The sequence below is a fragment of the Amblyomma americanum genome, chromosome 1, assembly GCF_052857255.1.
Source record: "Amblyomma americanum isolate KBUSLIRL-KWMA chromosome 1, ASM5285725v1, whole genome shotgun sequence".
NCBI lineage: Eukaryota > Metazoa > Arthropoda > Arachnida > Ixodida > Ixodidae > Amblyomma > Amblyomma americanum.
The window spans coordinates 179,297,808-179,325,195 of NC_135497.1; the positions used below are offsets into that span (position 1 = coordinate 179,297,808).

General features: G+C 47.8%; 1 protein-coding gene across 2 annotated transcripts in view; it reads right to left on the reverse strand.

Annotated features, from left to right (window-relative positions):
* LOC144114266 ((Lyso)-N-acylphosphatidylethanolamine lipase-like) overlaps positions 1 to 26,401 on the reverse strand; it is a 68,935-nt gene extending 42,534 nt beyond the window's left edge. The window contains exon 1 of one of the 2 annotated variants that reach the window (XM_077647884.1): positions 26,005 to 26,401. Coding sequence is in view for 1 of the 2 variants with exons in the window: in XM_077647883.1 (XP_077504009.1) it covers positions 605 to 620 (16 nt within the window). In the remaining variant the exon portion in view is untranslated. Of the gene's footprint in view, positions 1 to 604; positions 804 to 26,004 lie in introns of those variants that run through there. The other variant, XM_077647883.1, reaches the window with a different exon arrangement.
* Positions 26,402 to 27,388: the final 987 nt, after the last annotated feature.

The window sequence follows — 27,388 nt, forward strand, 5'->3', positions numbered from 1 at the left end:
CATTCTACCAGCAAATCGTGGCGCTGCCATTCGAAAGTTACCTCTCCATAATGTGATCTGCAATGCGACACGAGACGAAACGAATTCATTTAACATGCTGCCGTTAGCGCGAAGACGTTAAGCAGGTCACCTCCATTAGAACGAATTTATGGGCAAACCTGGCGGAACGTGGTGGTAAAAAAAGGCGGCTGTATGCAGGGACAAGGGTTTGTAGAACAGGTGCTGTCCTGCCTAGCCTAGTTCTTCTGTTTTGAGCTAGTCGCCCAATGGCCGTTCTCGTTTCCTCTTTATCTTGTCTTTTCCATTGCGCAAATAACGGCAGCGACGGTAACCGTCGCTAGAAACAACTGACGGCAACCGCCTAATGTGCCCTGCCGTCAGAAGAAAAAAAAATGCCGGTGGCAGACAAGCATAGTTTGCTCGATTAAGCACGCGGAACCAGAATCCGCTATCGATTTTATTTGTCATCGTATCCGAAAAAAGAAATCCCAGTCGAGAAACATCAACAACCGCTATGGAACACGTCACAGACGCGTGCAGCGCAGCAGCGCGGATATTTCGCAAGCAGCGTCGAGAGAAGGCATAATGAGAAATGAGTACGAACCCATAGTCAGCGCCATCGACCATTCATAGGAGCAGACGATGACCGTTTGGCACACGCGGGGATCTCCGGCACGCGACACGATGCGTCACTCGCGGCGGGTATCCGTTGGGCACCTGAGAGGCACGCAAACACACCAACACCGCGCCGCTGTCTCCGGGCCATTGGGTAACGGCACGTGCGCAGCTGCCAGCGCCGCCGCACTTTCCCCGTACGCACCGTGGGCTGAGCCGCCGCCAAGGTTGAAACATGACGTCGGCCGCGCGACAAGAGCTCGCCGGAAGGGTCAATGCGCACGCCCGGCAGATGGGAGGCACCTGCCGCGGCGCGCGCTGCTTCCTCTCACGGCCTGACATTGGGCCGCCGCGCAGCGAACGGACGACGCTCCGCGCTGCGCACGCAACTGAACACCGGGGGTAGAAGATAGTATGCCGCGCGGGCTTGGCACGGTACGATAGCGGGAACGGGACGACGAACTTATCAGCAGTCTCAAGTCCCTTTCTCAAAACGCCAAACATTGCAGTGCCTGCTCTGCGATTCCTCCGTTAGTCGGTCTTTGCGCGGCCCAAGGACGGATGAAGTAATACATCCAGACTGTACAGTAACGGAAGCTCAGTGTCATTGACAGTGGGAGCGCATGGAAGAGCGAGCAGCCAACGCAACGCCGGCTGGCCGCCTTGCGCAGCTGTCCGGTAGCAACTCTTTTCTAGGAGCTGCCGCCGCATATTGCTATGTAATCACCAGGGCCGGGACTACAGTTCAGCGACAGAAGCGTTTCGAGCTAAGGTTTCAGAAAGAAAAAGAAAAGGTTATTTCGTAATTTCTCAGAACATTTTCGCAGAATTAGTATACCTATTACGTTGGAAAAAATGAGAGTATCATATCAATCCATCAGCACGACTCCTGTGGCTGGTGCTGCCCTAATGTTCTGGAAAGCTGGACGTCGTAAATGCATTTAACATGTAAAAGTAGATTTTGGAATCATCCGTGCCCACATCGATGATGAAGTAACTTGCTTGCTCATTTTTTAGAACACCCAACCCACGGATTAATGGACTGGGGTCACGGATATTGTTATCCGTAATCATTTTTACACGACGCAAGTCAAAGCATGACTCTATTATTCAGAAATTTTCACCTGCATTGTCAACCACAGACTTAAGAATGCAAGATATTCTTTAACACTTTTCAGCCTTTTGTCAGTGTATACATAACCTGCAATACGCTTCTAACAGGAAGAAACTGAGCAGCATTTACTGATACCTTTGGAAGGAGTTAACTCCAAAGAGAGGAAGGAGGGAGTGTGGAAGGAGTTTCAAAGCGGCTCAGGCATTGAATACGAAAAGGAAAAAAAGAATACTTGCTGCACGCCAACCAACGGCGCCTACCAACCAAATTGTGAAATAAGCGAGAAAGCGGTAAAATAAACGCTGGAACTGACAACTGGAGTGTTCACTTATTCCTTTATGTAATCAAGATATGGCATGACCGCCAGATTTTAAGATACGTACTACTGCACTAAACCTTTATTCTTTTTACCATGAAGAAGAAATTGCTCGAGATGAGTTTATGTCGCTATGCCTCCACTCCCCGTAGAAATGCCACATGAGTGGGAGGCGCTCTCATCCTCTCCATCGACGAAGTCTCTCTTCCGGAACGAAGCTTGCACAGGCGCGCAGTACATTCCTTCGATTTCAGGCCAGGCTGGCTTGCCTCTTTGCACATTTGTGTTTTTTTACCGCAATTTGCCGCAGTCATGCTACACGGCCTTGAATGGGACGGCGGCATGATTGTCTCCGTTTGTTTGTTTCTCTCTTTGTCGATAACTTTGAATTCGTACTGAGAACTATTAATTAAAAATATGCATATTTTTGAAGCCGTTTACTGATGGCTATTGTCCGATAATGCAGTCTGCACGTAGTATAGCGTACGTCAGATGTCCATAATTAGACACCTTTAGCATACCGTGTTACCGGTACCGGAGTACCGGGAGGCCGCCCACCGCCAGTGCGCATGTAAAGATCGCCTTGAGAGTGCCAGATGGCGCCAGGTACCCGACAGCTACGTGCGCGCCTGCAGTTAGCGACCAATAAGAGCGTGCGAACTGGCGGTGGGCGCGCTCCCGGTATTCCGGTAATGGTAACACGATACACGGTATGCTAAAGGTGTCTATTGTTGCTTTCTTAAAGACAGCAAGTACTCGTCGAATAGATTGCTACGCGATGGTTTTACGGGCGTGTGACTGCGTTTTTAAAGGCTTGACACAGCAGCCAGAATGAGACAGCAAGAGCGCTCCGCGATGCCGACACACCTTTTGGAGAGTGTCTGTCTGCAGTTGCGATGCAAAATTTGACGTCAGTACTTTAATTAAAAAACCATGTGCAGTCCTCGCCGAGCAATACCTTGGGCATCGCACGATCGTGATTACTAGGAAGCATCAGATGCGTATTCCAGAAGCGAACTGCCATGAAAGCTGCAGCCAGCTTTCAGGTCAGAAGCTCGTCGGTGCACTCGGCCGGCTCGCTGCCACGAATGCCGAGCACGTAAGGCACTTGATATGGTTCACAGAGAGGACCTAGTGCACGGTCAATAGCATCACGAAAACCGCGGTGCTGTGCAGATGCGGATGGACCGGGCCGACACGTGGGAATTCGTATCACTTCATTGCCGGGGAAAAATGCCCAGTCAACCGTGTCGCGAGTGTTTCCATCAACTGCGCAAGTGCCTCCAGCCCGATCGATAGCAGCAAAGCATGAAAGACGTGGGCGACGTTAGTGCACCCAGACTCGACAGCGGTATCGTCCTCGTTGCAGTGTCTCCCAAGAATTCACCAGGATCATCCCCGCCGCATTCGACCGCACATCGCCCAGCCCGGTTGTCGGCGGCTTCAGCTTAGTTCTGATGCAGACTAAACAATTAATCACTGACATCGCGTCCGAGAATCAAAGCGAGCATCATCACGCTCTTTCACTGCGAAAATGTCACCAAATAAATACGCATAACGACTGCAGCACCGTCAGCTAGCGCAGCCCTTTGCCGGCGGCACTGGGGATCGTACCCCGCACGGGAGGTGCGGGGTTCGATCCTCATGCAGTGCCGCCGGGTACCCACCGGTGATACAGTGGGTACAAGCTTTTCCCTGGTCTGGTGCTAGGCTTATTTAGGGTGAAATGCCTGGGAAATGGGTCATTGACCCCACCTTGAGTAGAAGAAAAGACCTTGTGTCATGGCGCTCTTTGGCCACAGATGCCCTTGTGCCATAGAAATTCCATCATCATCATCATCATCAGCTTCGTGCGCCATTGCTGGAAAAAAGTGCTAGGGTTTTAACGTAGTTAAACCGAGCAGACGTGCGAAAGAATGTGTTTAGGTTGGTTGGCTCATGGTTTTGCTTTTCTGGATCGTCGGCACGCCTGGCGACGGTATTAAATGACTGAGGTTAAGTTCTGATATAGGTTACGCTGGTCTCATCTGTTCGCACCGCAGATGGAAGTTGATGAAGACCACGATGTGCAGTGCACAAAGCGAGAGTGTGATCGGCTGCGTCGATATCATAGTGCCCTCGTGCAGTGGCCAGCAAAGCTTATCTGTACGCGCCGCCGCGGGTTCCAGATCTAGTCGCGACAATATTTATTTTACTTCTGCATGGGCTGTTGCTATCCTAGGTTTTGCTAATGTTACCTTCAAGGTCAAGCTTCACACAAACTCAGTGAGCCGGTTAGACCTCGTGAAGTATTGCTTTCGCGCTAAAAAATTATCCATTCACCCCGTCGAAGGCACGTTCAGCGCATGAGTACACACAGAGCACGGCTACGTCGTCCTTTCTGCAAAAAAAAAAAGAGCGTAACATTTATTGCGCTAGAACACTGTTTTTCCTCAACAATAGATTTCCGTGAGTACGGTAAACACTTGGTCTGGCTGTCACATATATATTAGTGACACGGACAGAATACGAAGGCCGCGGCCACAGGACGCACGGACGGTGAAACTGGAGGAAAAAAAGGCATACCGGAAACTTTGGCCTTCTTACCGCTCGTTCGCGTGTGAGCTCCGTCATTAACGAGCAGCTGTAGTGTTTCCATTATTTCATTCGTTTGCCCTGTTGCGTTCACCTCCATGTCGTGAAAAGTCTATCCTTATTCTGACGCTTTAAAGAGACGCGGTAAATATGTGGCGAAGCTCTTTCAGGAAGCATACTATACAAATGGCCTGCGCTCAGTTGCCCCACGGGGATGCGACTAGCTTCTGCCGAGCCACGCTGTAGCGGCTGCTGTTACCATCTGCTGATGGCGACTGGTGGGAGGTCCAGAAAGCTGCCATAATTAATTATTATTATTAATAATAATAATAATAATAATAATAATAATAATAATAATAATAATAGACATGTTTATTTTCGCCACTGAATACAGAGGAGCGAAAATAGGTGGCTGGAGAAAAAGATGATCTATCGCCAGCTTGACGGCGCTCCAGCCACCTTTACATCAGGAGCAATGGCGAGGCATACAGTGCACATCTGAAACACCATTGTTTTTTTTTTGCTTTTTTTCAAAGGCCTATCTTGCAGTACAACTGCACTTGCAAAACGAAATGGAAAAAGGAAAAAAAAGGATTCATTTTTATACATGTGCACAACACAGAGATGATGAAATAACGCTGAAAGACTGAAACAGAAGGGGAAAACGGACATGAAAAACAACATCAACATGGTTCACCCGCAAAGAGGTTGGCGATGTGTATACGCTGGATTGAAATGACATCCACGCTATGGAAGTCGAAATAATTTAAAATGGATGGTAATGAATGTCTAATTCTTTCGGTACCGTAGCCAGTACGCGAAAAGGGAACAAACCATGGTGGCTGGTACCGAAAAGAGTAGGTTTTTGTATTGTTTGTAAGGTGTGCTAAATTTAAAACTGTTTCTGATCTTCCTTGCACTGCTTTTCTGTAAGCGCATAGGAGTTTGTGTGTGTAAATATTATTTGCTGTCATAACCTTGTGTTTTCGGAAAAGTGGTTGTGTATGTTCAAGCCTAGACTTGTTTTCTATTGCACGGATTGCTTTCTTCTGAAGGAATAAAAGTTTGGTAATGTTACTGGCTGTGTGTGACGTTTTCGTCTCTGAAAAAATGGCCTTACTGTCCCCTGTGGAAGTAGCGTTACTGATGGCCCAGCTGTTCGTCCGAATGTATAGTTCCCGCGACGAAAGCATTTCGAAGCGTAAAGTGTTGGGCAAGTTGGTCAGACATGCTTAACGGAATAATGGCGCAGATCAAGTGACAGGACAGCAGCAGGCGCTTGTGTGTGTTTGTGCTCTCCTGCTGTCCTGTCACTTGATCTGCGCCATTATTCCAGAAAGCATTTCTACGTCCGAACTCCCTCGCTAAGCCGAGCAAACAGTTGACACCGCATTGCAATACAACACACAGACAGGCACCTTCGAGGATTCGATGCTCGTGCTTAACGCCTGCGTGTCCTCTAAAGGTTTTGGTGCTCGGACGTTATCCCAGTTCTGTTTAAGACAATGCGTACTTTGGCGCGCGTTATAATGGGAGCCTTTCGCCGTCACCAGAAGGTTAGAACAGACAGACATCATATAAATCACATATAACGGGTGTTTGTTTTCTTCTGAAAACTTTCTCGTGAAAGAAACGATGCAACTTGTACCACTATGAAGCATTCCATATGTGTTTAAAGGCGTGCGCAACGCATAACTGAGATTTTTTCTTCTGGATTTCGACGATTATAAGCGGGCGTTATACGCCGCATGCAAAGCAATTGCCGCGTCCCTGGTAACAAACTATACTCTGTTTCATACGTCTGACGTAACTCTCCCAGAGCACGAAGACGGGACGACCGAAAAAACACAACACAGTCAGAGTAGCACTCTTGTTTGCGTAGCCTGCATCCGCGACCAAAAAGTAGTGCGTTCCTTGTGGTGAGCGAAACATAGTAAATACTTTGCCTGCAGGCTTACGACATGACACATTTGTCATGAGCTTAAATACCCTGTTATTGCTGACGACACGCTGTCGTTTTCTCGTGACTTAGACCACTCGGCCACAAAACAAGCGCGGAGTAACACGCCTCCCCTTATTTTTTTCACGCGGACTACATCAGTAACCTCCGTAGCGTTGCACCTGATGTACGAAGCGGAGTATGAGTATACGCTCGCGAGAGGCATCCGGCCGTTCACTGCATGCATGCTTCGCTGTCACATGGTGGTGTTCTTTGTCTAGGCGTTCGTGTAACGACTTAAGCAAGGTTCGTGGCTTCGATGCATCAGTTGCTGCCTGGTTAAGCGTTGAAGCACACGAAAACAACCGGTCACGCGATCCTGTTTCTTCCCTGACCGACGGGGAACACAACTGGGAACACACTGCCTGGTGCGTTTCGCTTTAATTTGCCGTGTTTTTATTCCATCTTTTATTTGTATTGTACCTGGATTAATCATCTTGCCATCTCATGCAGGCTTGAAACATGGCTTTATTCCAGCTGATGAGAACGAACAAACGTAACTTACACGTTATAACAGCCGGAACGGTCAGTAAGCCTCCAGAAAATCGATACGATTAAGCACTACAGACGAAGGATTAGCAGAAATTATTTGAACTAATCGTCGTGCCATCTCATGCAGAACGGTAAACAAATATGCTGTTAACCGCACTGTAAAAAGTTTGCTTTCGCAGCCCTGTTTGTTTTATGGGTCTTTTCAAGGCAGGTTTGCAAGTCTTAATAGCGGTACAATTACGGTCCTGTTCGACCTATGAGGTACGGTGCTCAGCGATACAAACGTGCTGCATGCGATTCATTTGACGATGTGTGCCGCTCGTTGAGATTTTTTTCGGTACTTATCTTTAAGCTCCGTAAAATCATTTGTGCACCACCAATAATTATGCGGAATTTACAGGATCAACAAATGGTACTGCGCACACAGAGACAAGGACGAGAAGGTTAACACAACAAGCGCAGTTAACACAGCGCAACAACCTTCCTTGACTGTGTCTGCGCAGAACCCTTTGTCGAAATGTCTGACCGACTCGCACAACAACGCTCTCTTAATTTATTGGATGTCACGCGCTCGCATAACGCATTTCATCCCTCGACGACTGCTCTTGGAAAGTAGTTTCTCAGCAGTACGAGTGCATTCTGCGGTACGCAAAACCAGTTGATGCCGATGCGGTTCTTTGATATCCATTCCGAGAGAAGATTTTATTCATTGCACTAATGAAGCCATATGTACGGGAGCGGTGCCTGAGCGACGTTGCGCCTAGCGGTAGAACATCGCATCCAGTCGAGACGCGACAGTCAGTGCGGATCAGAGGCGTTTACAAAGCACGGGTCACGTTTAAAAAAATTGAAAGAACGGCGCAGTCAGCCGCTGAAATGATTACCTATAGCTTGTAAAGTGAGCCCACTTCCACTTCGTAACTGCAGGTTTTGTTACTCCCGCCAGCAGGAGACACTTGGCAAGCATGTGGAGCAGCTGGTTCTCCCAAGCGCTCGTCCTGTCGTCAACGTGCTCACTTGTATACAATGCCGCAGTTTTCTCTTTTTTTCCCTGTTGCCACAGCCGTAGTAGTCGTCGGGTGGCCGAACAAGCGGAAAATGGCAGCCTCGAAGCTCGGCCATCCTTGTAGCGACAGATGAAAGGCGGCAACTGCACTCCCGAGCATATACGCTTACGAAATGCGGCCGCTCGGTGACTTTCAGAGCCGGGTTTTGAGGCGGTAAACAAGGCGTCTACAAAAACAAACAAAAAAGGCACTAATGTGTTCCAGGGGTAAAGCCTATTTGGACAAGGCCGACGAAAATACCAAGAAGTCTTCGGAAAAGTGCAGACTCCTCCACTGCTTGCAAAAGCAAGAGATGTGCTAGCAATCGTGACATGCGCTATTCATGACGACGCCGTACATCTACGGTACACTTACGGACCATGTTAGTAGAAACCGGCGAGCCCTATACTCTGTCATATCATTATCACCGAGACGCCAGAACACAGACATCCGTACAGGTGGCTGCACCCTATGACTCCATTCTCGCGTAATGTAGATAAGTTCACTGAGTGATACCGGCGTTCGCACTGTCTGAAAGAGCTTATCGAATTTCGACCCATCAGCCAGCACTCGCGTTTTTTTTCCTTTTTACTTTAACCAAAAGGGTTCCTGAAACACTACCCACCCATTCCAATTTCTTTCGGTCTAGGTTTAATTATGATCTGCGGCTTAGGTTCCGTAATGTTAGTTTAAGCTGAACTGCTTAAATTGAAATGCAACGATCAGCTGATATGTTTGCACTAGAGGAGAATACAGCATGCTCACTAGCTTCTTCCCAGATGAAGATACGATTGGTCGAGGCTTGTGCGGGCTCCTTGTCATCCGCCGGGCATGCCCGTGTAGCAACCAGCGCACTATAATCAGGCACAACGAAGCGGCAGACGCCCTCAACGGCGCCGACCGATTCTCATGACATATTCCCTTCGACCTGCTAGCGTGACATCGCAGGTGGATGGTAGATGAAAGCACGAGTTGATCGGATTGGCAACGGCGTCTTGAAAATCGGTTGGTGCCACTGCTGGAGGGCCTCCTTTCACTTTCAGGGGCCCGCTTCGTTCTTCAGTTGTACCCGACTACAGCAGTGCTGAGAAAAGAGAAGTTCCAGAGACAAAGAAAGTACACCATCGCCTGAAGTAATTTTGTGGTAGCTTTACCACTTTCGTTAATACAAGTAACACTACCTTGGAATTCAAAGGCTGCGCTGTGCATTATTGCCTTGTAGTACATTTTATTTGATTTTTTTTTTTGGAATGCTGCCGAATCAAGAGCCAGGCTTGCAAATTCCCACAAGCACGTAGCATAAGCCCTGTCGTTGTTTGCACTATACACGTTTGAAGATCCCTTCGGCAACGTGTGTGAGCTTTTGGTCATTATCAAGGAAGACTAGTTCCTGTTGCCATCTTAGTTTTTGTTCTGGGCTGCACGATCTTCGCTACAGCCAGACTCTGCAGCTGTGTCCCCCACCACTACAATTTTTTTCCTTTACCCACTTTCTACAGTGTCTTCAATCTAAGAATATGCGACTAAAGCTCCATGTAAAAAGGCAGCCAGAGCCACCACTAAGGTGGCTACGACCTTATCTAACTGATCTGCACGAAGAAAGGTAAAGCACGTATAAACACGGAAAAGTTCTGCAGGTGCCTTCCCGTGCAAAAGAAGAGCAAGTGCCTTCTCACAGTTTGCTGGCACTGACGCGAAAGCCACAGCCCGGGTGATGGGATCACCGGCCAAGCTATCATTACATATCACGCACGAGAACCGTTCGTGACTCGGTCGCGGCCATCACTTCAGCACTGATGGTAGTCCAGTGAATAAATAACTAAGACACCGGCCAGCCAAGGGCCGTTATAATGCGCGAAGGGCTTCGGAAATTCCGCTCTGATTTCGTGGCGGCAGCTGCGTAGCTTCCATTCAGAGTTAATAAACTGTGAGTTGGAATGTAATTTAAAATTACCGAAGAAAAAAAAAGTAAATGCCACATTCAATTGCTCAACGACTTGTACTGTGTAAGCACACACATTCCCGTAACAAAAGCAAAAGGCTCCCAAGAACAAAAAGAAAAAGAATTTTACGTGCCGAATCTGCACCCGGGCTTTGAGGCACCCAGCCAGTATAGGGAAGGGCATTACATTAATTTCAACCACGTGGGATTCTTTCACTCAAGGCGGAAAGCTGGGCTAGTTGGTGTTTCATCATGAATTAAAAGACTAGCGCATATAACAAAGACACAGACCTGTCTACTTCTATGTCTGTGTCTTTGCTATATGCGCTAGTCTTTTAATTCATGATTCTTTCACGTGCGCCGAAATCTCAATAAACACGCGTTTCTTCCACTCAACTTCTTAATTTCTGCCGCTTCAGCCGGGAATCGAACTCGGACTAGGCAGGAGAACTCCGTAGCCGCTAAGCCATCGCGTCCGGTGAAATAACCCGCCAATGATAATGACAACACTGCGGAAACTGCTTTCAGGGGCAAGCCTAAATGTAGGCTGAGCAAATTCTCCCCACTGCACCACGCGACTTATGATGCCTATAGTCACCAGCAGAATAGGGCCTCGTCCGTTCCGGATCTTTTTTCCTGAAGGGTGTGCGTTGCTACCTTTGGAGGAGAGTTTTAATAAAATGCTGCAGCACGCCTGTTCTTATCCACAAACAGGCAGCGAAGGAGCCTTGTGTATGTGCGTGCGTGTGCGCTTGCGTGCGGGGGGGGGGGCTCGTGCCAGGATAGCATTTCAGCTAATGCAAGAACAATCGATATCAGATGCGACGTGGCTGCGTTTCAAATGCTGCATATGACGCAAATCAGTTCTGCTCCCATTGGTTAAGGTGCCGCATGCTGCAAGTTAGTGCGAACGTTAGGTGTCCCTCGTGCGTTACTCGTCTCCCAGACACGCGCTGTTTTCTGCAGTCTAAGCTGCTGTCGTGACTGGAATATCGTTGACTGGCCGTGTGGGACACCAAGGCCCGTATGTCAGGGTGACTGCAGGAAAGAAAAGGACGAGGTTGACCGAGCCTGCTTCTTTCCTGCAACACGTAACAGGCGCTTGGAAGAAGCCGTATGCACAGTTTGATGCCTCGATAAAAGCGACGGTGTGCACCTTGCTCAGAGAGCTCCTTTTTTCAAGGTTGCGCCCGGGGCGATTCGACGCGCACGCCATCGGGTGGCTCACGCACGCGATCCCGTCGTGAGCGCGTCGACGTCCAATCTATAAGCGCTCAAAGGGTGCAGGGCACATCCCCGGCCATTCGCTCGCCACGCTGCCGTGAGCACGCCCGCCCCATACACGCCTCTTCATAGGCTTTACACACAAGCGAGCATGCCCCCTTCTAGCATGTTTGATTTATGACAAAGGAGACGTAATAAAGGTCTGTACTGCTCGCAAAGCACACTGCCGCGCGACGTCGTCATTCATGCGTGTTTTTTGTCGTCATACCGCATGTTACGAGCATGTTGCGTGCGGCGATCGGAGAACTCTGCGACATGGTATTGAGATGTTGCACGATCTTGTCTCTCCGCGCTGGCGCACACTGACTGTACGCCGCCGTCTACCGTGGCGAGTGGAGAGGAAGCTGGGAGGCATCGCCGCGATTCCAGGCATTTTCTGTCAACTGGTGAGCGCAATGTTCGCAACGGCGAGCATTACTCCACGTACCGCGACCAGCTCTGCGAAACTCGCTTATTTGAAGGACATGAGCTTTCCCTGCTACGCTATGTTACTTCTGACTTCCTGCTTCCCATCTGCAGCTGCATGCATTCTATTTCATTCAGGCGTCGTAGGTCATCTGGGTTTTCTCGTTATCTAGGCGAATTCCTGCTTCAAAAGTACCTGTATGTCGTTTTACGCGGGTACGAGGACAAGGTATTGTATGCGCGATGATTTACCTGGGCACTGCTGCACTGCGCGAGTCTTTATAAAACTTGAGTCCTTGGCGTGAATGAAAAGCTTCTGACAAACTGATGCCTTAGTTCGCTCTCTATACGTGTTGGCAACAAAAATGCGGGATTTGAGGCACCTGAGGCCCGTTTCTGCGCTTCCGACAGGAGCTCAGTGTGGGCAAGTTTTTCTTGTCGACGGTTAAGTTAGTAGAAGAAGAGCTGAGACAGACAGACAGACAGAAATACTTTATTTCGCAAGTGAGTTTTGGACCCTGCTGGGTCCCTGGGCCACTGCGCGGTCCCGCACTGAATAAGAACTGAGATGAGAATACACATACTGAAGCAGGCTACAAGGAAAATGTAGGTATCAAAAGGCGAATGTAGGTATTTCACAAGGCATTTTGCAAACAGTATTTTACTTTTTTCTTTTTTTATGATTCCCGCAGCAACCTGACTGTACACATGTGTACTTTTTGTGTGTATATAAAATGTCCTGTCCTGCAAAAACCTGTAGGGTTAGGCTATCAGTGTGTTTTAAATAAATAAATGATTTACCCTCAACCACATCTCATTCTTTTGTCTTGTACTACAGAAAAGACGTACTCTGCTCGTCATTAAGCGCGAGATACGGTTATCTCGGTAACAATCACACAACGCCTGCAAGCGTACTCCACGCCATATATCCCCAACACCTCTCTTTAGAATTCATTCTTTTTGCCCCTATGCCATTGGCACCTACCGCCTGTGACATCAGTGCTGATAACTCCAGCAAGCGATGCCTGCCGCAACATTTGGTATCAAAAGCAGGGCTGACCGATCAGCAATAAAAGCACGCATAAGAAAAGTAGTTGTTACAAAACACACGTATAATAGAGAGAGACGGGCTAGTTGGTGACTATTAGTAGAATGCATCTTGAAACCACGCAAACCAATTGCATCTTGAAACCGCGGTTTCAAGATGTATTCTAAAAAACATACCCTCCTCCACCGAGCCTTTTGCTCCCGGTTCACCTTCCGCGCCAACCTCTGTTTCCCACAAGTGGTACGATTACTCAAGCCGCAGTACAATGCTTCACGGCGCTTCAAAATTATTCGCGAAGAATAACAGATGTTGTCGAAAAGCATAATAAATAAATAAATAAATAAATAAATAAATAAATAAATAAATAAATAAATAAATAAATAAATAAATAAATAAATGAAGCATGGATGCGTTTAATAACTCCACATTAACGCCATCGTATTTGTATTTGCTCTCTTCACTAACCCAAAGGGAAAAAATGCGCGCGGGGTGTGATGGGAAAGAAACGGGACAAAACGGTTTTTCGAAGGAAAGACCGTTTCGTGACTGGCCGGCGCACGTGTGCTGGCTAATCACCACAAGTTGCGAAACGACGTCAGCGCTGTAACGATCGCGAACCGTCGTTAATCGCATACGAGAACAGCTGTGCCAACTGCTCGCACGGTTTCCAGTCAGTAACCTGACAAAGCGGCACCGGTGGTGGCAAAGCTGTCGCTGTACTACGCAGGCCGTTGACGCGTGGCGCGGCCCGCCCGCATTGACGTAGAACACGGAAGTTTGGGATCGCATAGAAACAGCCGCGGCATACGCGTCTTTCATTCCGAAAGGTGCGGCGGACGTCCACGGAGTCTTTAAACGGAAGAGCGCGACACGTGGGCTTCATCGCGTAAGGGCAGCACGTCAACAACGTTCACAGATGCCCAGGAATTAACGGCTGATTAAGCGAACGAATGTATGATTTGAAAGAGAAGTGATCAGGCAATTTTAAACACCTCGTTATCTACGATATAAACTTGGTGCTCGAAATGGCAGATGACCACTAATATCAAAAAGTCTGCAGCAATGACTATTACACGCAAAAAGAATCCTTTAACATTTGCTTATAGCATGAACAACAACTGTTTATCTGTCGTATCTAGTTGCAAGTACTTGGGGGTAATAATTACATCAGGTGTCAGGTGGTACCAGCATGTAACACACATTTACAGTAAAGCACTGAAGAAACTTGGCTTTTTAAGGCGAACATTAGGAACTGCTGCAAACGCTCGTATACCGCTAAAAAGGGTAGAGATTTTCCATGCAGGACCAACGCATTTGTTAGTGGTTATTTATTAATAAAGTAACAATGGAAGGAAAAGATGTTTGCTAGCCGCGGCATCTGCCGTCGAAACGTGAAGCACCTGAGCTGCGGCTAGCGGGAATAAAAGGACAGGGAGAGGGAAAGAAAGGGCGGAGCAATAGTGAGAAAGGACAACAATTCCTTTTTTCCCGCGCACGGTTTCCGAATAGAACGCATTACCCGCCAACATTGTTGATTGCCCAGCGGTTTCATCATTCCTTTGCGCACTTGCCCATAAAACATGACTTCATTACTGCCTCTCCCTGCCGAATCATTCCGATGGAAACAGTTTTCCGTGTTGTTTATTTTGCAGTTTATTCTTCAGTGCTTGATATCTTGTTTGCATTTTTTTTCTTTCACTGCGTTAAAAGCTCACTCCTGCCTAAGGACTGGCTTCAAGGCTGGCAGTACTTGTAAAATAAATAAATACCGAAGGCCATCAAAGTAAAAAAAAAAGTCACAATCATAGTGGCGATGCTGAGTGAGCCTGCCAATAAATAAACTTTAAATAAAGGGAATGAAAAACAACCCGACGACGTGAGTAATTCTTTTTTTTTCTTGTACTCCAGTAACTACAGGCATTTTCACTGCTGCATCGCTTTTGTGTAGCGCAGACTTCCGAGGCGCGGTGTATTCTTAAATTCATATTTCATTTTCGCCTCCAACTGCAGTGCGATGTACGAAAGTGCGTCGTTTCCAACTCCCCCACTTTTCTCCGCGGAAAGCACGAGGCACTCCAAAAGTGGCATCAACGTGTCTAAATATATAGCATAAGAAGTGAACCCACCCACTGCCGTTGTCGCGGACCCCACTACTGCACTTGGCACATGACTTGGCGATGTCATGTGAGGTACAGGCGCGACCAAAAGTAAACGGAGCACGCTATTTGCCTTTAAACATTTTTCACTCGCTTCCTAATTGAGACTGGCAACTGTGGTATGTGCAGGCTAGTAGTAGACGATAGTTCGCTTTCTCATGAACAAATAATGTTTCCTCATGTCTTCTAGGAAAGGCGAAATTGCAATTAGAACGGAATGAAGTGCTCTGTTTACTCATGTCCGCGCCTGTACATAGCACTCGCGACATGCAGAGGTGGTTGTCAATCGCAGGAGGCCTTCTAGGCTATAGCCCTGCAGCAGCTAGAGGCTGCATGGCACCATGCAGCCTCTAGCTGCTGACTTCGTTAACATGGAAATCAGCAGTACTTCACTCGCGACATGCTGCTTCATGCTCTACGCAGTTATCGCTGAAGATGTTATCGATAATATAGGCCCTGTTAGTCAGCTAAAAATGATATCATTATCATCATCATCACGCAGTTTATGCAAAATGTACGAAAAATTCCCCTCCCACCATTTTTATTACTCTTGTAGCGCGCCAACCAAAACTGTCCAATTCCAGCAAATCTCCTGATCTCACCCGCCTGTCCAGGTCCGCCTTTGTAAGTTGCTCCGCGGCCGCTTAGAGCCGACACTAAATTAACATACCATAAAGAAGGCGGCGGTCAGCTACTATGTCAGATGGGCCAACTCCTATCTTGGTTAGGGCACAGAATAGAGAGATGTAGCATAGTGGAGACGTAATAGCGTGGACGTATATACCAGATTACCGAACCCCAGCTGCGCACGCCCAGTAGCACCATTTGTCCCCGCTCCTTCCACTGCGCGCGCGTAGGTAATGCGGTGTACGTCTACACCAATAAGTCTCTGCTATGCTAAATCTCTCTAATGTTCTAGCTATACATAAAACTTTCCGCGACATCAACAAGTTGCAAGAACAATTAGTGACACGAAACGTTATGCGCAGTGCTAAATCGCAGAAATTGACGTGCTTCGATAAGTGCAGCACCGGGTTTCTAATTGCATGCACCAATCCACTCCGAGTTTAAAAGGTCACTTCCAAACAAGAAAAAAATACTCTAGGTCTGCTTCTCGTCGTGTCTATATCACAGATTTGATTCTTCATATGTGGTGTTTCATTAGGAATATTTCAGTTTCTTTGATCTCTTTTTGAACTTGTGTGCAATACACTCAGTAATACGTCCCGTTAAACACATTCAAGGTGACATGGCTGAAATGGGGACACGGTTCGGAGCAGCATCTTATTCCCAGCCGGTTTGTCGTTTCTAATTGCGCACGGTCACTAAGGGTGGAAGTTAATTTCTGGCAACATAGCCAGCTCAGTGAGCATTGTACGAAGATTCTAAACACCGCGCCACGAAGGCACCTAACAGAATTGCGAAGTCAGTCTGTCGCCGCTCTGTTTCACGGGCGTGCCTTCTTTACCATCTTCCTTCCTGGACGTGTATTCACACTCGCTTCCCCCTCTCTCCCTCTCCAATTCTCCCCCCCCCCCCCCCCCCCACTCGGTTTCGCCGGCGCGCCGCGCCGCCGGCAGCTGCTCCGCACCACGTGACCAGCCACGGCACCGCCACGGAGCGCAAGGGCGGCCACGCAGCTCAAGGAATGCCATGCTGAAGGCTCGAAGTGCTAGCGTGATGTAGCTTTCGCTACAAACAAATACAGAGGCTATTTAGAATGAGTGTTGTAGACCCGTGCTAAATATGCTTGCCAACATTACCCAGCGTCGGCGAAAACATCTTGGCGGGGCTCTCCGCTCGTTGCTATGGCAGCCAACGCTCATGGCATTGGCAGTCGCGTTAGTGGAAATGGTCCTTCATTAGACGTACGAAATGCATTTATTAGCGGCAGCTGAACAAACGAACAAAAGCAGCTGAACAAACAGATTGTCCGATACTGCTGCACAACCTGTGATTGGGCGGCGGTTTCGTCATCGGATCGCTGGCTATATAGTAACCTTCAGCGCACAGGCTCTTGCAGAAGAGAAACCTTTCTCTTACACGGCGAAAAGTGTTGTCATTAGCTGACCCCTGGTTATAGCTTCGCCCGCAGACACCTAGCCGATCCTTCGGCCAATGCCCTTTGCCGAACAAATACTTTTAATCGGGGGTGACTAAATCCTGAATGTAATGATTCTGGGCATAAAGCACGTAGCATACGAGCTGCATTAAAATGGGCAGCCAATCCGCATGCGAGGCTTTTCTTTAATGAGCCCCCCTCTCCTTCCGGCAGAGAGATGTACGAATTTGTGTGATTCATTTTTCATTTATTCCTTTTTCGTTGTTTTTGCTTTGCTGTGCAGCCTCGACGCGTATAGAGGCAGAAAAACACGCGCGTCACGACATCTGAATCGGATATCCACCAGTAAATTTAGCTATCGTGCGAGGAACAGAAAGAAAACAAGCGGAAAAGCAAAAAAAATCTTGTGAGGGGGTGTATAAGGACGGCTTACTCGTAGTTACGCTTATAGGCCCCTAAGGAGAAGCTGTGAAAAGCCTCAAATTGTCATCTGCCCTCTAGAGAGAGCGCGCAGACCTATGAGAAACATCGAACCGATCGCATCAGGACTCGAAGGTTCTACTGGCCTGTACAGTCTAACGCGACTTAAAGTTAATCACTTCAGGCTTGTCATACTCAGATTAAACTGATCAAACGTGGTTTGTTTTCGCAAGAGGGCTGCAACGAGTGCATCAGTTCAGGTAGCCGAAGGATTCCTCTTTCCTGCACAGTCTTGTTTGTTGCGGACTAAGTGGCCCCCACCGTAGCTAGGAAAAATTTGTTGGCCCGCTTCAGCCGCATCGAATGCGATAACATTCAAATCCCGTTCGAATGTACCAGAGGTCAAGCGACGACCCTCAACGCTATCTGGCCGTTCACAGGCCATTGCCACAGCACGCCGTCCTCGGTGCAGGAAGTCGCAGCTGCGATCAGCATGAGCTTGAAGCACCGACCTCTCTTCTTACTTCAATGTGACGTAAGTTAACAAAGCTTGCGGAAAAAGCCATCACGGTCAGTCAGCGATTCTTGTTAACTGCGGCATTTGATAGTCGTTTTGGTGACATTTCACCTCCTTTTCTAAATTTCCTTACATGTGCCTGGTCGGCAAACATCACTGCCAGTGCCACAAAGTTGATTTTTTTTCTAGTTGACAAGCAAAAATTACAGCTGTTACAATTAATGAGAAAACAATGCCATGCGTATTACCGATTTCAAGTAATGCAGAAATTTCTACGGCTGGGGGTAGTATAAGGCTTCCAAATTGTCTGAAAAAGTAATATGTGCCAACTCGCACAGGATAACAGAGGCATACAGCAACCATATCCTTGACTCGTAACGCTTGAAAAAAAAAATCACCCTTTCTTTGTGCCTCGTGTTTCCTACAGGCATGCTTGAAAACTCGCACGTAATTGCAGCTGATTCAAAGGCGTGTCCGCCAGAAAAACAGCACAGCGTGAAAGGAACATGTTCGGCCGCAAATATGATTACCATGACGTGCTTTATTTAGTTCATGTCGTTCTACCTCTTTATTCGCCACCACCTACCGTGTGACGCACAGGCTAGAAGAAAACGTGCCTCTCCAATTAGCTCAAGGCTTTCTCCAGCCGCACTGAAAGGGCGTCATTTCGTACCGAGATTCTGATACCAGCATGGGAGCGTCAGCTTTAGTCAAATATAAGAAAGCGAGCCCTCCGCCACGTTTCCTCCGATGGCCCTGAGCTTCCAGAGCATCCAACTCCGCATGCTGTCGTCATTTTTATTTTAATAATTTTGCGCGAGTCAACGCCACACCAACCCACACAATTGGAGCACCGTTGTGAACCTATCCGCCGTCGTCTGTATCAACCCTCTGCACTGCTAAGCCCGCGCGTGGGCCGGAGATTAAACAATAACCAGGACATGCAAGGGCGCTCGAGCGGAGGGAATTAGCGTAAAAGCCTAGCGCATACGCTGGACCCGCCGGGGCCGCCGCTGCAAGCGTAAAAGTGGCAACAAAATAAACGAAGGCTTTTCGGGGAGAGCGAGACGCGCGCGCCGTGGCGGCGAGCAACCTTGGCCTGCATAAACGCGCCAGCCAACCTTGGCGCGACGCGAACGCCGGCGCGGCGGACTTGATGGTGAATCGAGACCGTTCGCGCGGGGACGCAGAGGACTCGCGCAGCCCCCGCTATAGCTCTCCATTGTGCCGTAGTTGGTAGGAGAGAGGTATACGCTATTTCCGCTATTGTATACCTATAGCTGTTAATCTCGGCTAAACACTCTGCTCTGCACCGGAGTAGCGGCTAGAAAATCGTGATGTGCTCAACAGCTGCTACCCCTTTAGTAGCATACTATGCATTATAATAATATATCATACAGTTGGCGTGATATATTCTATAAATAGGCAGACGAAATGGGGAAAAGAACAGGCTGACGACTGCCGCTTGACGAAACACAATGCTTACCTTTCCTGAAAGGGAGCTGGGGGATGGGAAAGGATAAAGTAACAGTGAGGACAGAAGTAAGACACTGCCGACGAGGCTCCAAACATGACGAGCACTTACAAAAAACAATACACTTAGAACAAACTAAAAGGATCAATACACAATACAGGTAGGATGAAGCGTAGTACCGGTACACTGAGCAGTACACAGGTGTCGGTGGCAAAAAAGGCATGAAACATCAAGTCTGGTCCACAAATCACAAACCGCAGCACACACTAGAGGAAGGCGGAATGCCATACTCTGCTGTCAAATGCGCATGTGCAGTGACACTGCAAATGTCACGGGACGCTTTTCAAGAGAAATTTAGCAGCAATTTGTTCCCCAGCGATTCCAAGAGAGTGGATTCCAAGGGAAGGCAAGCGTAGCAGGGGGCGGCAGAAAGTTAGGTGGGCGGATGAAATTAAGGAGTTGGCGAGGATACGGTGGCCGTAGCTGACAAAGGACAGGATTAATTGGAGTGATTTGGGAGAGGCCTTTGCCCTGCAGTGGGCGTAGTCAGGCTGATGATGATGTTCCCAGCGCTTTTTTTCTTTCGGTGCCTTTGTTCGCTCCTATATGCATAAATGAATAGTCGCGCGATGGTTTGTACTGCTCGCGCTACAAGGTTCTCAGCCCATCAACCGCCCCGTAACGGCAGGTTAACCGCCAAAGTAATGCAAATGTTTCAAGTTTTCTAACTGTGAGTCACTACAGAACTATGTCCGAAGATCTTGCAGCAGTGAATTTTCAGTCGATTAATTTAGCATCTTCACTTCCCTGATGCAGTTGTTTAATTGTGTTCCCTTTCTTGTGTTACTGGAGCTGGGAGGAGAGTATCATCCTTCACAACTTACAGTGTAAGTAGACGCCCGCCTAATTTGCATCCAGTATGGGAGCTAGGCGTTATGCGCATGATCGCAATGTGTATGCATTTTGCTTGCAGAAAGCTTGGCAAAAAGATCTGAAAAAATTCATACGGCGCCCACCCACAGTTTGACACATTGCTACCAGGACATACGAAGCGGAAGTGTTTGTTTTTTCTTTTTGTTCGCATTATTTAACACCGTGTCGTTTTGCGCGCACGTGCGATCTTCTTGTGCCGTCCGTGCTGAATCCCCCCCTCCCTATCTATGCCGCTGATGCTTGTTGCGAGGTACGGGCTGCGGACTCCGTGAAGGCTAGGAATTGGGTCTTTATTCAGAGATTTTGACCCAAAGAACAAAAGAGGGCCCCAGGCCCTTGGAAGGTACAGAATGGCTACCCGAGCAGCTGCTCTCTTCTGCTGCCGGAGGAAGACTCTCTTTGTCCGTTGACGGTCGCGTTTTCGAACGGCGTGGTCACGTGGCCAAGCTGCGGGTTCCAGGAAGGAAGCGTCCTTGGTGGCCGAATCCAGACCAACCCGAGTTCCGACGCGAGAGGAGTGGGGAACAGCCGTGCTTAGCGACCCTCATAAACATGTCAAGTCCGTCTTCGGCTGAACATGAGCCCCGCGTCTGCGACGAGGCCGGCACCCTGCGGCTCCGAGGGCAGGCCGGAGCGTTCGCGGCACAAACTGTTTTTGGAGCTCGCGGGCCCACAGGCGAGCAGTGTCTTGCAACGCAACATGCTGCATCTAAACGTAACGCGTAGGGTGATTACTGCGACACTAAAGCACTGTAACGTACGTTTGCTGCCCCTGTCTACGCAACAAATAGACCGCGCCAAGAATTCGCAAAGAATTATTGCATTATTTACTCTAAACCGCTATAGTGAATCACAGAGTAAGGAAAGTGAATGTCAGCGTGTGCTGTGCAATTTTCCAACGTAGATGTTTTTTTAACTTCTTTTTTTGCGTGTGAGGTGCTGACGGCGGGACAAGCAGCTGCGAGCCTGAGCGAAATATGACGCTACCTGCTTCCGGCCGCGTGATCTCCACATGAACACACTACGCGACAGCCGCCCGGAACGCAACATTTCGGCGCACTCGGACAAAAGGCCGGATAGAAAGCCGGTGCGCTGACAGAGAGCATGGAGAATGAGCTTCCGCTATAGAAACGACAGGCGTCAGATTGCCAGTAAGCGCACATTCTCTTGTCGATCTCTAAATGATCTTCCTGACAGTGACCTTGTGGACAAGTACGCGGCTCTCACGGCCGACCTCGAGCGAAGCACAGTTGTAGTTTCCAGAGTCGGTAGGCGCGTAGTCGGCGGTCGCAATGAGTCGTGTACTGGATCGATTCTGCGATGAGACCGAATAAATGCCTTGGCCACACAAAATCGTGGTGAAGCATCGCACCGACATCCCAAAAGGGACAGCGGGGGCCCGTATCTCGGCAATAGTTCATGTTGAATCCTGTCCTCGATCTAGATATCAAGATATCCGTACGCAGAAGGAAACGCCAGCGAGATTTCAGCCATTTCTGATTCCTTAGCTTACTTTATGAGCTTTAACGTCCCAAAGCGACTCCGCCTATGATGGCCGCCGTAGTAGACAGCTCCGGAAATTTCGACCACCTGGGTTTCTTTAACGCGCACTGACATCGCGCAGCACACGGGCATCTAGCACATCGCCTCCATCGAAATCCGACCGCCGCGGCCGGGATCGAGCTCATGTCCTTCGGGTCAGCAGCAAAGCACCATAAGCACTGAGCCACCGCGGCGGCTTTCTGACCCCTTCAGCTGGAAAATTCGTGCGAAGGTAAATTGCGCCGAACAAATTCGTTATTTCTGAAACTCGACCAGTCTCTGCTGAGCTCCATCCTAATCAGTTTTCTTTCGTGTCCTGCTAGCGCATAGTGGGTTCTAGTTTATTTACTAGCTTTTGAAATGCTTAGCGTATGGAGGCGAAGTAGTCACGACGGCAGTAAAGCTAGCAACGGCAAGGCGCATGCCAAAGGAAAACCTGACGCAGCTTTAAATAACTGCTCATGGACGAGACTTTTTATTCCACATGTATCGGAAATTCACCGTGCAGCGTGTTGGTTTGGTCGCCTGGCGCCATCAGCTACCAGCTTTCTGTTCTTCGGGTTCCTTTTCGCATTTAAGCGTCTGAGCATTGTGCTGAACAATCATTAGAGCTGTCTCTGTATAAGTATTTAAGTTTCCAGTTTCAAGAATGAAACTGGAAACTTAAATACTTATACAGAGACAGCTATATATATATATATATATATATATATATATATATATATATATATATATATATATATATATATATATATATATATATATATATATATATATATATATATATATATATATATATACTCCCCAGGCATGAGCTGAACTTAGCGAAATTACAAGCTTGAAATTTCTTAAAACATCAGCAGAAGCTGCAAGCGCGCTCTCAGGCAAATACCAAAACAGCAACTAAATGTGCCTTCGTGCATGATCGTGCTACTGGGGCTGACGACTTGCACTGATGTCTTTTCGATACAGCACTCACGTAGCCAAGGGCGCCTTTCCTGGTTTCAGAACCACATGGCCCTAAACCTCGCTGCAGAAGCCGTATCTAGGTGGTGTAAAGACTGGCAGATGGCTCTTAACATTATTAAGTCCGCTCTTCTCACGATAACCAGAAAAAAAAAAACATCAGTCGTCTTACTCTTACGTTGTTAACAACGCCGCCCCTCTCACATGAATTAACAGGCATAAATACCTCGGTGTAATAATATCTCATGATCTCAGACGGGATTCACATGTCACCTATGTCACATCAGACACCGTCAAAAGACTCCTGTTCCTCAAAAGACATCTTCAACAAGCTCCCCCTACAACAAAACTGATTGCATACAACGCCTTCGTACGATCGGTGCTTGAATATGCGAACGTTGCATGGTTTCCACATACTAAATATCTCATAAGAAAAGTGGAAGCTATTCAAAGAAAGGCAGTAAGATTTATGTTTAACAAATACAGGCCTACTGACTCACCCACTAAACTACTCAAGGAAGCCGGCATCTCACTCTGGAAAAAAGAGCTAAACTTGCACGACTAAAACTAATTTACCAGCTACTTCACAATCAACTTAACCTTGATAAAACTAGGTACCTGATGGCCCCAGAGACAAGACCGACACGTCACAGACAATCATAAACACTAAAAGAGCCCTCCACTACGGGACCTCATTCTTCCTTTCTTCTTTCACTCTCTCCTTTATCCCTTCTCTTACGGCGCGGTTCAGGTGTCCAGCGATATATGAGACAGATACTGCGCCATTTCCTTTCTCCCCCCAAAAACCAATTAAAAAATTAAAAATTAAAAAATATTTCGTACTGCCTCCCTGAAATACTCCTTTTTTACACTTACAATAAGAGAATGGAACACCCTTGATTATTCCATTACCAGCAGCACATCACTAGATATCTTTACTCAGTTGGTAGCAAATTATCTTCACTCGTAATCAGATTACGATTGTGAGCCGTTGTTGGCAGCTTCCTTTTTATTGCCCTACCATTACTACATCATGTGTTTCTGTGATTTTAATCTACACATATGTCCCACGTATTGAATATGAGATCTTATCTGCAACTAACTGTACATTACGACGATCATATTGCTGTATCCCATGACTGTATTTCTATGTATTGAACGTTAATTAAGTGCGGCACTGTAGTCGCTTTTTATTGACCTTTTGTCCTTTTTCTTGATCACTTTTTGTGTCAATAATTCATTAACATTGTTGTGCTTTTTACTATGATATATTTTGTTCCGAACGCCCTTCCTGTTAAAATCCCCAGTGGATTGACACTATCTCTAAATAAAATGAAAAGGAATGTGTACGTGCTACGCAAGACGTGCAAGGAAATCGAAATTCGATCGGCACTACAACTTCAAGGGCTAGGTGGGAATTTCAATTTCGAAGAACGCCCGAGTCCATCCTGTGCGCTTGCTTTATTGGAATTCGCGACACAAGTTTTACGAAACTGCAAGATAAAAAATAAAACTTTTTAGCATACCCGTACGTACCCCTACCAAGAAACCGCTGCAGAATTAGTAGCGTGCGCACAGTTAGCTTCTGAAAGCGTGGTGACCACTGCGGTATACATATGTTAAAATAATGCGATAATGTTCTAGCGACAGTTTGAGCATATCGTTACCGAGGAAACAATAAACTTCACCTCCTTCCTTCCTTCCCTTCGGTCCTCGACTCCATATGCACTTATGGATAATTACGCTTACAGAGCATGCGAATGCACTTATGTTTGAAAGTCTGGGTTAGATCAACGACGATAGTGACAAGACCAGCAGGAAGCAATAAATCAAATCGTTATTACACGTTTTATTCGATACCATATAATAGTGTACGCGCTTGAAATTCTACTGCAGTTTACTATGGCTTCCATTGAATGCACACAGAGCCCAATCATGGAAACAGAGTGGCCATAGAGGAATAGTATGATGCTTCGATGCAAATTCAGAAATCTTTGCATGTGGCGTTAAAGAAAGAGTAGGTGTACAAAGCAAACGCAGCCATAAAATACCGCCGGTCCAACTTATAATACCAGAAGAACGCGAGAATCTGGGAATTCTCTTTTTTATTTGATTTCATTACTGCAACGTATTTTGTGACATCACATGTATCGTATAACCTTTGCTGCCGTGAGCTCCTAGCTCAGCGCTTAGCCAAAGCTAGCCTCCCTATACCTCCTCCTTCTCTATTTTGTGTTTTATGGTTGGCGATTTAACAACTATCGTGACTTGTCTACCTTTTCACGACGCAATCGACAACACAAAGCATGACGAAACGAGCCACTGTTCGATATTCTGATAGCTCAATGAAGTGCGGCCGAGGATAAGCCTGTAATATACGCTCGTCTTCGAACAAAAAAGCAGTAGAGGTGACGTTTCCTGCTCTGCTCACCCACCCCACCTTCCTTGTGCAGCATGCAGCTCCTAAACAACAATTGCGACACGCGTGTGATTTAGTTTCTTGGTACAGGTTGGGCAACGCTACCCCGGGCAACGCAAAGCCCGCTGCGTATTTCCGGCACCAAAATCATGATGCGACACTGACTTCGAGGCTATATTACGAGTGAGCGCGACACCCTGTTTCCAAGCAAGAACGTCTCTGCGTGGAGCGTCAATTCATAAGTTCACGAAGTTAACGTACCACGCTTCAGTTTTAAACCCACCGCACCAGCAATACCATGCCGGGAGCAAGTTGGGCATCAAGACGTGAAGAAATATGTAGTGCGACCAAGACGTGGAAAGATAGAACACACACATAGACACACAGCGCTGGCGCTTGGCGCCCAACTTCGCAATGCACTCTACCAAATGCCCAGCGTTCTGAGACCGCGGTGGAAACCCCGGTCTATATGCGCCTTAAAAGGTCACCTCGCGCCGGAGCGAAACCGGGATGCCATTGAAGGCGGCCTACACGTAAGCTGAGGGAGCTTGAGGTTTCATGATGCGGAGGCTGCAAAGCAGAAACTGCGAGCAAGCGAGGGAAAAGCGCTCGAACTACGCGCTGCGAGCGCAGCATACGCAGTTGCAGGCCGCACAACAAAAGAACAAAAGAGCTCTCACCGTGAGACGCGAGCGTCGTGTTGTCCAGCGTTGCTGCGCTCCGGGTGTGCGCAGCAGACGACGCAGGCGCTCGGGATCGAAGCAGACGACGGTTCACGACACGACCGACGCCGTAAAACGACAGCAACACGCCTCGTACGCCGCCGGGTTGGCTTCGCGCGCTTGCGCACGCAGTGAAAATCAGCGGCGGCGAGCGAGACGCGAAGGTCGACGTGTTATCTTTCTCGGTTGCCTCGTTCTATAAACGAGCAACGCCGCGGACCCCGCGTTACCGGCGCACAACACATTGCGTCACTGCCTGATTGCGAGCGATGACGACGACTTTAGCCAGGGTCTCTGCTATCGGTGCCTTCCTCCGCGTCTCGCCGCCACACCCTTCTCTCTGCCTTCCTCCTTCCGTTCTCCGACGCACATGTTACGCCCCCGCCGAACTTTCCAACTAAAGCCGGACGCGCTGTCAGGAAGCCCTTTTCATCATTGTTTTACTGCTAGACATATTTGAGTCCAACGGCAGTGCACGGCGCTTCCGCCTCGATCAAGGCATGGTGCTTGTTTGCCAGCTCAAAAAGGACGCTCGTCGGTTTCGGTGTACAATGGGGTCCCCACCGATTGACGGAAGCTTGAATAAATTCTTTTGAAGTATTTTACTTCAAGTAAACTACATGTTCTACCCCGCAAAATGGCACAAGAGTTAAGAGAGTTGGATGGGAAAGTTGAAACGTCAGCGAATGAATTGTTATAGCTCTGTATATCTGATTTTGTACGTGTGGTGAAAAAAGTATAAGAACGACTTAGACAATTGTTACGATTCTACAAAAATAAGCGCCGCTCGTTATCTCGCTCATCTGAGTGTAAAGAATGAAATATCAGCATTTACAGGACACGCTTCATAAGCAGGCACGGCACAAACCGCAAGACCTGTCCAGGATAGGTAACAGAATGGCCCACTGTAAACAGATTCCCACATTCAATGCAGCTTTACGTGTCTATAACTCGACTGTTACACCCCAACTAAATTGAACTAATTCAGAATAAGATATCCAGACATAGAGGGTTTCAGCAACTATTTCGCCAATTTATGCAATGATGTTTTAACAGACTATAGCGCCTTTTCTGAAGGGGTTTACCAAGTACCATTACTTCAAAAATTGCTTGTTATGTGAGCGGTTTGTTCTTTTCTGGGATCTTAGAGGAAAATTCAAAATGTACTCCGTCAAGGTGACCACCCGCAGCAAGACCGTGGATAGTGAGGGAGCATGTGCTACACACAGCCACAACACAATGCAGTACTATCCTGCTAAGGTGCGGTGAGAATTATGCACACATAGCTACAAGCAGGCATCACATAAACAAACGAGCAGCAGTCACACAACTGCGGAATGTT